General features: G+C 40.3%; 1 protein-coding gene across 1 annotated transcript in view; it reads right to left on the bottom strand.

Annotated features, from left to right (window-relative positions):
• The window catches only part of LOC110455393 (reelin-like), an 86,801-nt gene that overhangs the window by 53,127 nt on the left and 21,451 nt on the right, over positions 1-12,223 (bottom strand). The window contains exons 14-21 of the mRNA XM_021505507.1: positions 11,409-11,629; positions 10,550-10,678; positions 6,857-6,966; positions 6,161-6,224; positions 5,402-5,635; positions 4,784-4,945; positions 1,741-1,980; positions 1,155-1,454 (exon numbers count right to left, since the gene is read on the bottom strand). Of these exons, the coding sequence (XP_021361182.1) occupies positions 1,155-1,454; positions 1,741-1,980; positions 4,784-4,945; positions 5,402-5,635; positions 6,161-6,224; positions 6,857-6,966; positions 10,550-10,678; positions 11,409-11,629 (1,460 nt within the window). The remainder of the gene's footprint in view (positions 1-1,154; positions 1,455-1,740; positions 1,981-4,783; positions 4,946-5,401; positions 5,636-6,160; positions 6,225-6,856; positions 6,967-10,549; positions 10,679-11,408; positions 11,630-12,223) is intronic.

The following is a 12,223-nucleotide window of genomic DNA, read 5'->3' on the forward strand; positions in this document are numbered from 1 at the left end:
GGACCAGGTATTTACCTACACGAGAATACTTACATGGTGACTACCTCGAGGCTGTTCCACGTAACCCGGACCAGGTATTTACCTACACGAGAATACTTACATGGTGACTACCTCGAGGCTGTTCCACATAACCTTGACCAGGTGTTTACCTACACGAGAATACTTACATGGTGACTACCTCGAGGCTGTTTAACGTAACCCGGACCAGGTATTTACCTACACGAGAATACTTACATGGGGACTACCTCGAGGCTGTTCCACATAACCTTGACCAGGTATTTACCTACACGAGAATACTTACATGGGGACTACCTCGAGGCTGTTCCACATAACCTTGACCAGGAATTTACCTACACGAGAATACTTACATGGTGACTACCTCGAGTCTGTTTAACGTAACCCGGACCAGGTATTTACCTACACGAGAATACTTACATGGTGACTACCTCGAGTCTGTCCAGGACCAGGTATTTACCTACACGAGAATACTTACATGGTGACTACCTCGAGGCTGTTTAACGTAACCCGGACCAGGTATTTACCTACCCGAGAATACTTACATGGTGACTACCTCGAGTCTGTCCAGGACCAGGTATTTCCCTACACGAGAATACTTACATGGTGACTACCTCAAAGCTGTTCCACGTAACCCGGACCAGGTATTTACCTACACGAGAATGCTTACATGGTGACTACCTCGAGTCTGTCCAGGACCAGGCATTTACCTACACGAGAATACTTACATGGTGACTCCCTCGAGGCTGTTCCACGTAACCTGGACCAGGTATTTACCTACACGAGAATTCTTACATGGTGCCTACCTCGAGTCTGTCCAGGACCAGGTATTTACCTACACGGGAATACTTACATGGTGACTACCTCGAGGCTGTTTAACGTAACCCGGACCAGGGATTTACCTACACGAGAATACTTACATGGTGACTGCCTCGAGGCTGTTCCACGTAACCCGGACCAGGTATTTTCCTACACGAGAATACTTACATGGTGACTACCTCGAGGCTGTTCCACATAACCTGGACCGGTATTTACCTACACGAAAAAATACATACACGATAATACATACACGAGAATACTTACACGAGAATACCTACACGAGAATACCTACACGAGAATACATACACGAGAATACTTACCATGTGGCAGGAGGGAGGGGCACAGTTACTTGTGTCCAAGCTGTGTACTTGGAAGGCTTGTAAATTGTCCCCTCTGTAAAGATAACACAAGATTTTGGGGGCAGGCATGGTTCAGTAACTAGCCCCCAACTGAGGCCATGGTCCGCGGAAAACTCCAGGTAGAGGTCATTGTCAAGGCCATCACTGTACATGATGTGACAACCCATGACAAGGTCAAACTGGAGGATGTAGGAAGGCCCCACATGCATAGCTCTGGTCATCAGAAACCGCTGGTCTCCGTCCTCACGTGCGTCATAAAAACTTTAAAAAAGATAAATACATTTTTTGTTTTTTTGTTTTTGTAAGAGGACATGTCCGTTTAAAGCTATGATATATGATCAGATAAAATAAGTTTTCGTTAAAGACCTGGTGAACTAACAATGCTTTGAACAGCAGGTCCCAGATTACAAATATCAAATAGCTAAATATCATTCCTGGTCAGCTTTAAATTTACATATCAAAAATATTGACAAATGTTATTAATTCTACTGGTTACCCTTGTATGTACAACTAGATTCAACTACATTCTGTAATAGAACAACCCTACCTGATAGACCTTCGTTTATCACAGTAACCGTCGGAGATTTTGCCGAAGTTGGCTATAAGAGGTGTTGTATCATTGGCTGAGTCCCTCATCTCCATGGTGAGGGTGTTGAACAGATGGCTGTTGAGACTGAGGCTGTCAATGGCCCACACGTCCCGTCCCCGTCCAGAATGTTCAGGCTGCCACCAGCGGAACTGACAGCCCGTTCCCCTGGCTCCCTCTGGTAACATGACCATGTCTGATCTAACATAGAATTCAAATGAATGATTCATGTTTATGTCAGGGTTCAAACTTACCTATATTTACTCGCAAAAAGCATGTTAATTTTAAGAATATGGTATTTAAAATATCCCTTTCTCACAAATTTTTGCAATATAATTATATTATTAGCAGTGAACAGGCAAAATTTTTCTAACCTTTTTTTAACCATACCTAATTTTAGAGAGAATATGAAAAAAAACCAAAAAAACAGTATGTCTGTGAGCTAAGGTCAGTCATACATACAAATTTTACATAGTGTGATTTATGTTGTTTTTATCTCCTCCTTATACATGGTTGAGCTATAGGAATCAGTGACTGTTCGTCTTCCTCTGTACCTGCTGTCAGTTTCATTGGTTCAGATGTTTTTTCATGTTTTATTTGATAAAAAAAAATAAAAAAATTGTGAGGAAATTTCTGCTCGAGCTAGTGAAATTTTCATTCGTTTACAATTGGAGGACTTTTAACTGCCCTTCTCTGGTAAAATCTATTTCCACCCAGTTATATAATCTCTCCCTTCACATCATGTTTATCATGATGTTTACTAATTTTCCCTCTAATGATAAAATTGCTAAAAATTTCTGATACACAGTAATTTCCTTGTGGATTATCAACTTAGTTTAGACCATTTAATGTAAGTCATCCTCGACACTCCAGGGGTTACGCTCACTCACACTCTCTGCACCCAAAATTGAAGGCACGCAGTGAGGTATTTGATTGGTCTCAGGTAAAAACAAGAGGCCCAGGGGGCCTGTATCGCTCACCTGGTTATTTAAGTAATCTTGGCACAATATTTACATTTGCTCTGTAATGCCAATTTGTAACCAATTCAGACATGTAGGGTAAGAACTTGGAAGCGTTACAATGGAGACTTTATAATTCATAAAAAATTAAGGTTGTAACTATTACTAGCACATTAGATGGGTTGGAGATAAAAAGTATGTGATGGCTGTTCATTTGTCGAATTGTCCATATAAACAATACCAAACTTTACCCCCTCCCCAAAGGCAAACGAGGGACCTGGGGCACATGAAAATCACAAAGTATATAAACCACTCGAAGGCCTTTACAACTATGATTAGTATTTGATACTAGCATTTCTGGGACTGCAGAAGAAGATTTTTGAAATTCGCCTCCTTTTTCACCCCAAACCCAGCCCCCTAGGGGGTCAGGCTCATACATTTTTGACCTGCAGACCCCCTCCGGTCCCCCTAACAAGTATTTCTGTCAAATATGAACAACTTCCATTTAAAACAATGGAAGACATGGCCTATTATGTTTATTTCTTATATAAACTATACTAAATTCACCTCCTCCCCAGGAACAAACGGGGGTGCTAGAAGACATGAAAATCACAATTTTTATAAACCACCCAAAGGCCTTTACAACTATGAGAAGTATTTGGTTTTAGCATTTCTGGAAATGGAGAAGAAGATTTTTTTGATTTTTTTCTAAATTTTACTTAGTTATTTTTCCTCTTTTTGGCCCCTAACTAAACCCCCTAGGGGGCCACACCCTTATTCCATAAATCCATTTAGCCCCTGGTCCCAAGGATGCTTCATATCAAATTTAGTTAAAATCCAATCAGTCGTTCAGGAGATAAAGGCTTTTAAAGGGAAAAGTTGACGCCGGACGCAGCGGTACGGCATAAGCTCACTTGCCCTTCGGGCAGGTGAGCTAAAAAACTGACCAATTACTAGGCTGATACTTGTCCTTTGAAGATTACATAGGAGCAACGCCCCACATCAAAGCCAGTTAATTTTACCGTTACGCAACCAACAGATTCTTCTGATGTTCATCAAAAGACCAAACTAGTTTTCTTGTTTCATCCCTATAATAATAATTTGAGATTCTTATATACCGCTTTATCACAACCTAGTTCGTAGGTCGTCTCAAAGCAGTTCACAAATTATTATCCGTGGTTATAGGGCCTTTGCAACCAGCCAATATCTTTCTCATCTCACTTGGGATCATATACAGCCGGTGCTGCCATTTCAGCGCTCACAGCTCGCATTCTACATTTCTAGCACTGCCCAACCACATACTCATTTACAGCTGAGTAGACTGGAACAAGCGGGGTAAAGTATCTTGCTCAAAGATACAACACTGTGTCGTGACGTGACTCGAACTCGCAACCCTTCGGTCACGAGCCTGGCATCCTACCAAGAGACTACCGTGCCTCCTAGGTGGTGCACACTGAGCTGTCAACTTTGCTATGACATATTCCAGGGGTGCAGAGAGAGAAAGTGAGCGTAACCCCTGAAGTATCGAGGATGAATGTTAGTATATGCTCATGTTTTTGACGAAAATATAACACAAGGCACAAGTGAATAACTTTACTATCCCATTATCATGCTATGAATTTTCCTGATCTAACAAATGAGGGAAAGTGAATGATTCGACAAAATAGAGATCAGGGTCATAGCCTAAATTATTGGGTGAACCTTTTTACCTAAATCCTACATAAACACGTTTTTGCTTCACTATATAAAATATGAAATCAATACTTTTTCAATTGATAGAATCATACTTAAATATTCCTGACTGTTTATTTTGTATTCTAAGATTAAAATACTGGGGAGAACCTTCCATCACCTGCACCACGTTAAGTGGTTAAATTAGGAATTTACCTTACCTTAGCTAAATAAGGAAGGATGCAAGATTTTGAGCAAGTAGAAAAGATACATAGGCGAACTGAAGCCTGAAGATAAGCTGAAGATGGAGGGACAGAAGACTTNGAGCTGATGTTGAGCTGAGACAGAAAACTTTGAGGAAGTGGGGAACTTACTTCGGAGAGCTGAATTCGGAAGGGCGGAAGATTTTGATGAGATGCCAGGAAATTCCTCCATTACAGCTGTAGTCGAGGATGACAGACTCAGATTCCCGGTCCGGTGGTGGGCAGAGTGATGTCACAGACTGACTTCCAACTCGAATATAGAACTGCAGGTACCTACAATATATCAGGGTACCCTACAAGTTACCTATAACACTGACATAAATAGTAGGTATATTAGCTTAATGTAAGATACAAAATAATGCACTGGTCAGACCTCATGCTATATATGTACTGCAGTATTCTTTTCTTTATATACTTAATTGCAAATGACATTAATCTAGAACACACTGGGCATTTGTACATGTTATCATTATTAAAACTCGGTAAAAAATTATATTTGAACTATCTTGATACTTGTTTGTCTAAAAAATCTTAATCCAAAATTAAAATACTAAAATTCCTACATTTGAAAACATTTTGAATTATGTCTTTTAATTTCCAAACATTGCTTTTATAAAATATAATTGTCAATTTTAAGCAATCATATTCAGATGAAATTAAAAGTACTCTTATTCAGCTAAAGCTAGAAAAATTTACGATCAATTGCTGAAATTCAAATGATTAAATCACCTGTTATGTGTTGTGTTGAACTCTGAGGTAATTATCTCCCTTGGACCAGCTTGATTGAAGACCAACGCTTTCTCTGATGACAACACTCCACACACATAACTGAGCTGTCCTCCCTTGGTTTTTAAAGAACTGGAGGAAGTGAGTACAGACTGGTCAGCAAAGTTCTCCATCAGCTCTGTAGGGTTTGGAACAACAGTCTCCTCACAGGTAGGGCCATCGTAGCCAAAGTCACACCTGTTAACGAGTTTGGTCAAATTAAAAGGTAGATCCATTGTAACTGCCAAGTCATACCTTTTAGTTAACAAGTATGGTTCCATTAAAACTTGTTAAAATGATAGTATGTCTGCTTAAGTGCCCGATCATTCTCAAATCTTTACCCCTTGACTGACATGATCTGATCTGTCAATCAAATTCCTAATTACCATACAGCCCCATTAGTGAAAAGTTCAGAAAATAATTTACTAATTTGAAATACATCAGGTTAATGCTGTCTTCCTGTTTACAATACCACACACTGGTACCTAATTGTGGAGTTTGGAAACTCATACATTCAGGATAGAGTATTTTTAGTATTTTTGATCACAATCATGTCACACTACAAAATGTTCTATGCTATTTCAATTACCATATTTATCATGCAATAAGCCCTTGTCTGATAATAAGCCCCCCCCCCCCCCAATCTATTGCAGTTCAGTAGTTATGCCAACAAATGATATTTCACTGTTTTGTAATAAGCCTGTGTGGTGGGATAAAACTCACCTACATGTGCCGTCTGTACACACACCATGGCCCTGACATCCCTCTGGACAATCACCTATATACACTGTAACAAACAACACCTTCAAATCAAAACTGATTTCCTCACATGAAACACAGAGTGACAAATCAAGATGAGTATTTTAAAGTGTGTTACATTAGGTTTTGTTCATGTCTGCTTTATCTATTTTCTATTGCCCTTACTTTCAAACCTTTTCAAAATGTATATCATAATAATTTGATATTGATCACACCCTGAGGAGCAGTGCTAACCTTACATTGGATATATAGAGGTATACTTCGGTGAAGAAAACATGTCGGGTATATGTTTCTGACTTGATTTACACTTTGCCGAATGTTTTGCCGATAGTTCGAACTCACGCCTATTTTCTGAAGCATAATTTTGTATAATCCGAACAGGTTCATCAATATTTTTTTTATTTTGTTCAAACTGACGGAAGGTTTACCGTATATGTAATATTTTTATCTAGGTCTTTTAGCATGTAAATACTGGTGTCCCATAATTTCAAAATATCTATCTGGACGAGTATTTTTAACAAGGGATGAACATTTTAGATGTAGTGAATTCTGGTAAACATCCAAAATTTCAACAGTTTACTCTCTAGTTGTCTGACCCATTGTCTGATTTGAATGGTTCTCCTTGATTACATTAGTGTTTTAATCCTGTCCCTATCTCACCATTGTCAATGGCCCAGTTTGGTGCAGCCCCGTCCTGTGCCTGTATCCAGCGTAACCTCACGTGTGGTACCATGGCAACATAGGGCACTGGCATAGTGACCATCTTCCAGCTGTGTAGTTAGGCAACACACAATATATAAACAATGTTATATGAATACAGACAAATAAAATAGCAATGAATATTTGTGAAAGCATCTAAATTGGACACTATGTGTAACACTGTCTGTAATAATGAATCAGTTCAGGATACCTGTCCAATTGCATTGTGGTTTTTCATATATACAGTAACCTCCCCTTAACTTCTGGATCCCTTCTCTCCCACTGTACTGTGTTTTTTCATATATACAGTAACCTCCCCCTAACTTCTGGATCCCTCTCCCACTGGACTGTGGTTTTTCATACACACAGTAACCTCCCCTTATCTTCTGGATCCCTCTCCCACTGGACTGTGGTTTTTCATACATACAGTCACCTCCCCTTAGCTTCTGGATCCCTCCTCTACCACTTTACTGTGGTTTTTCATACATACAGTCACCTCCCCTTAGCTTCTGGATCCCTCTCCCACTGCACTGTGGTTTTTCATACATACAGTCACCTCCCCTTAGCTTCTGGATCCCTCTCCCACTGGACTGTGGTTTTTCATACACACAGTAACCTCCCCTTAACTTCTGGAACCCTCCTCTCCCACTGCACTCTGGTTTTTCATATATACAGTAACCTCCCCTTAGCTTCTGGATCCCTCCTCTCCCACGGCACTGTGGTTTTTCACATATACAGTAACCTCCGCTTAACTTCTGGATCACTCTCCCACTGTACTGGGGTTTTTCATATATATACAGAAACCTCCCCTTAACTCCTGGATCCCTCCTCTACCACTTTACTGTGGTTTTTTATATATATACAGTAACCCCCCCTTAACTTCTGGAACCCTCCTCTCCCACGGCACTGTGGTTTTTCATATATAAAGTAACCTCCCCTTAGCTTCTGGATCCCTCTCCCACTGCACTGTGGTTTGTCATATATACAGTAACCCCCCCTTAACTTCTGGAACCCTCCTCTCCCACGGCACTGTGGTTTTTCATATATAGAGGAACCTCCCCTTAACTTGTGGATGCCTCTCCCACTGTACTGTGTTTTTTCATATATACAGTAACCCCCCCTTAACTTCTGGAACCCTCCTCTCCCACTGTACTGTGTTTTTTCATATATATACAGTATCCTCCCCTTATCTTCTGGATCCCTCTCCCACTGGACTGTGGTTTTTCATATTTACAGTAACCTCCCCCTAACTTCTGGATCCCTCTCCCACTGCACTCTGGTTTTTCATATATATACATAACCCTCCCCTTAGCTTAGCGATCCCTCCTCTCACACTGTACTGTGGTTTTTCATACATACAGTCACCTCCCCTTAGCTTCTGGATCCCTCTCCCACTGCACTCTGGTTTTTCATATATAGAGGAACCTCCCCTTAACTTCTGGACCCCTCTCCCACTGTACTGTGTTTTTTCATATATATACAGCAACCTCCCCTTAACTTGTGGATGCCTCTCCCACTGTACTGTGTTTTTTCATATATATACAGTATCCTCCCCTTATCTTCTGGATCCCTCTCCCACTGCACTGTGGTTTTTCATATATACAGTAACCTCCCCTATTACTTCCGCTTGAATATAACTGAAGCACAGTTGGGCAAGGACGCTTCTGTTGACCGTGTAGCTCAAATGGTTAGTGTGATAGTATAACAATTTCAAGTCTGGGGTTTGAATCAAATGGTTAGTGTGATACTATAACAATTTCAAGTCTGTTGTTTTACACTCAGAACACTGTTGTTCATTATATTTGTTTATTTCATCTTTATTATTTCTCATAAAAGTCCCACAAGGTATATGGTTTTCTCTTTAGAAATTATTTATGAAAGCCATAGCCGTGCAGTAAAAAACATTTTTCAATATTTTGTCACAATGTTGGCAGTGGGACAAGGATTCTTAGATATGTAGTAAGAAAATCATGCAGTTAAAAACATTGATTTGTGTAATGTTGAAATATTTCAATCATTAAGGTGAACTTTGTGCTGTATACTGTTACATTGTGGTATCAAACTTTTGCATTTTTGTTCCTGGAACAATGTTCCATGAGTTAAATTAGATGTAACACAATAATGAAAAAAGTCCTAACATACTCCATCTGATGGGCAATAGATTCAAAGGAATTAAAACGAGGACAACTTTTCTGGCAATATATACTGGTAATAGCAGAAATAAACTTCCCGTAGGTTACATTTGCAATACTAATACTAATACAATATTAGTGATGGCAAATTTGATAAAAGTAGCCAATAGGTAAACATAGCTGTCAACCCTCCCTCCTTAGGACATCCTCGATACTCCAGGGGTAAGGCTCACTTACTCTCTCTGCACCCCTCATCCTCAATACTCCAGCGGTTACGCTCACTTACTCTCTCTGCACCCCTCATCCTCAATACTCCAGGGATAAGGCTCACTTACTCTCTCTGCACCCCTCATCCTCAATACTCCAGGGGTAAGGCTCACTTACTCTCTCTGCACCCCTCATCCTCAATACTCCAGCGGTTACGCTCACTTACTCTCTCTGCACCCCTCATCCTCAATACTCCAGGGATAAGGCTCACTTACTCTCTCTGCACCCCTCATCCTCAATACTCCAGGGGTAAGGCTCACTTACTCTCTCTGCACCCCTCATCCTCAATACTCCAGCGGTTACGCTCACTTACTCTCTCTGCACCCCTCATCCTCAATACTCCAGGGATAAGGCTCACTTACTCTCTCTGCACCCCTCATCCTCAATACTCCAGGGGTAACGCTCACTTACTCTCTCTGCACCCCTCATCCTCAATACTCCAGGGGTAAGGCTCACTTACTCTCTCTGCACCCCTCATCCTCAATACTCCAGCGGTTACGCTCACTTACTCTCTCTGCACCCCTCATCCTCAATACTCCAGGGATAAGGCTCACTTACTCTCTCTGCACCCCTCATCCTCAATACTCCAGGGGTAAGGCTCACTTACTCTCTCTGCACCCCTCATCCTCAATACTCCAGCGGTTACGCTCACTTACTCTCTCTGCACCCCTCATCCTCAATACTCCAGGGATAAGGCTCACTTACTCTCTCTGCACCCCTCATCCTCAATACTCCAGGGGTAAGGCTCACTTACTCTCTCTGCACCCCTCATCCTCAATACTCCAGCGGTTACGCTCACTTACGCTCTCTGCAACCCTTGATTATGTCAAAGCAAAATCGAAGGCTCCTGTAATCTTCAAACGACAGGTTTCAGCCTAGCAATTGGTCAGTTTGTTTTTACCTGAGACCAATCAAACAGCTATTTTCATGCCTTCAATTTTGCTATGAAATATTCCAGGGGTGCAGAGAGCGTAAGTGAGCGTAACATAAAAAGGGAAAGATAAATTTAGCAAAGTAGTTTAAGTTGCATTTCACACACTTTCTCCCTCATTGGCAGTTTCAGAGGTTGACACCTAGGGATAAAGGTTCCATTAAAATGTTATCGATACAGATACTGTATCATCTATCATTTAAGAAAGCAAGGATTCTTTTCTGTATTTATAACCATGTACTATTGTAATTAAACATCAATAAAATAAAGTTTAAACTAAGTAAGCAAGTGATTTTTTTCAAATTCCAGTTTTTGATGTTGTACCTGGGGTAATCGTCCGAGGAGAAGGAAGAGACAACAGGCTGATAGTTGCCTTGACAACTGCCGTGTAAACACTGTGTTCGGAGGTTGTGCCAGGTCTGTCCCAAATCTGTCGAGTACTGCATGTCTACCCTGTTGACAGAAAATGCATCAAAGGTCAAGAGGTTAAAGGTCGGAGAAATATTGCATATTTTAATCTGTTCTGCAAAAAAAGAACTTACAAATCAGGAAGGTTAAAGGTCAGAGGAATGCTGCATATCGACTCTGTTGCCAGGGAACTCTCCACAGGTCAGTAAGGTTAAAGGTTATTTTACTCAGTTGACAAAAACACTTCACAGGTTATAGATTGAAGGTTAGAGAAATATTGAATATTTTCTAATCTAAACTGTTGACAGAAAACACTGTGATTCCAGTGAACTTCATTCCATGACAATAGTGATACATTCTGTATCAATACAGGTATTTAAAACAAAATACATAATTGTCTTTGAAGCATATATATATATAAATTTCATGGCTCAGTCAAGTAACAAAAATGCATACTTGCCAACTCTCCCCTGTTTTGGAGGGAGACTCCCAATTGTGGACCCTAAAATTAAGCATATTCCTATTTCCTAAGATTTGACGATTTCATCTGAAGGAACAGCTCAAACAATGCCATTTAAAAGTGTTGTTTTTTGATAGGGTGTATATACACACATCTTATTTATATTGTTAATTCTGAGCACGTGTATTCATCTCCCCCATGAAAATTGGCAAACATATATGTTAATATATATTTTAATATCCAGAGATCCTAACGGGGTTTGGGACAATAAAGCATCAATCTTTATATGCGTTTGATTCAGCAACATGTCAATACCTGTTTGAGCTTGGGTCAGTAGCACACCCCATGTTGATCCCAAACTGTACGATTTTGTCCCTGTTGCGGCCAAAACCTTGAGGGGTGACAGGAAACACCAGGACACTGTCCATGGCCCAAACATCCTGACCTCCACCGTTGTGGAACTTCTGGATCCAACAGAACCGTACCTCCATCTGTCTAAGTTCTCCCTCCACTGGCACTGACATCAGTCTCGCCTCCTAAATGATAGAAAAACAACACTAAGTGTATTTTGCTACACTGTAGTAGAACTATTGTATAATTGTTTATATTCAAAAAGGTTTTAATTTTGCTAATTTTGCCAATGCATTAATATTTGCAAAACTTTGTACCTCATGAAATGATTAAAACATGCACAAAACATTCAGGCTTCACACCTCTGTGATGCCAGTCGAGGTGAGGATACAGCAGAACCCTGACTTTCATACATACATTATACCTGTCTAATCTGACACCCTGTGACACAAAGAAAGGCCAGACTAGACAGGGTTTCACAATGCAACAATCTTATTTGATAGCTTTCATTAGAAATGTGATTACATCACGGTGCTGGATAAAACAGAATGATGAAATAATCAGGGTTTTGATTAGACAGGTGTCAGCATATGTGTGTGTGTTTATAGAGAAGACACTGCATAAATTATTGTATGAATCAAATACTGCTGGTAATCAGCAACATTTCACTACTTTAATGATGAACACAGCACTAAGTACACCTACCCCCTTATCCAAGTAAGTAGTACCCCCTTATCAAAGTAAGTCGGAACATTTCACTACTTTAATGATGAACACAG

The sequence above is a fragment of the Mizuhopecten yessoensis genome, unplaced genomic scaffold (assembly GCF_002113885.1).
Source record: "Mizuhopecten yessoensis strain PY_sf001 unplaced genomic scaffold, ASM211388v2 scaffold923, whole genome shotgun sequence".
Taxonomy (NCBI): Eukaryota; Metazoa; Mollusca; class Bivalvia; order Pectinida; family Pectinidae; genus Mizuhopecten; species Mizuhopecten yessoensis.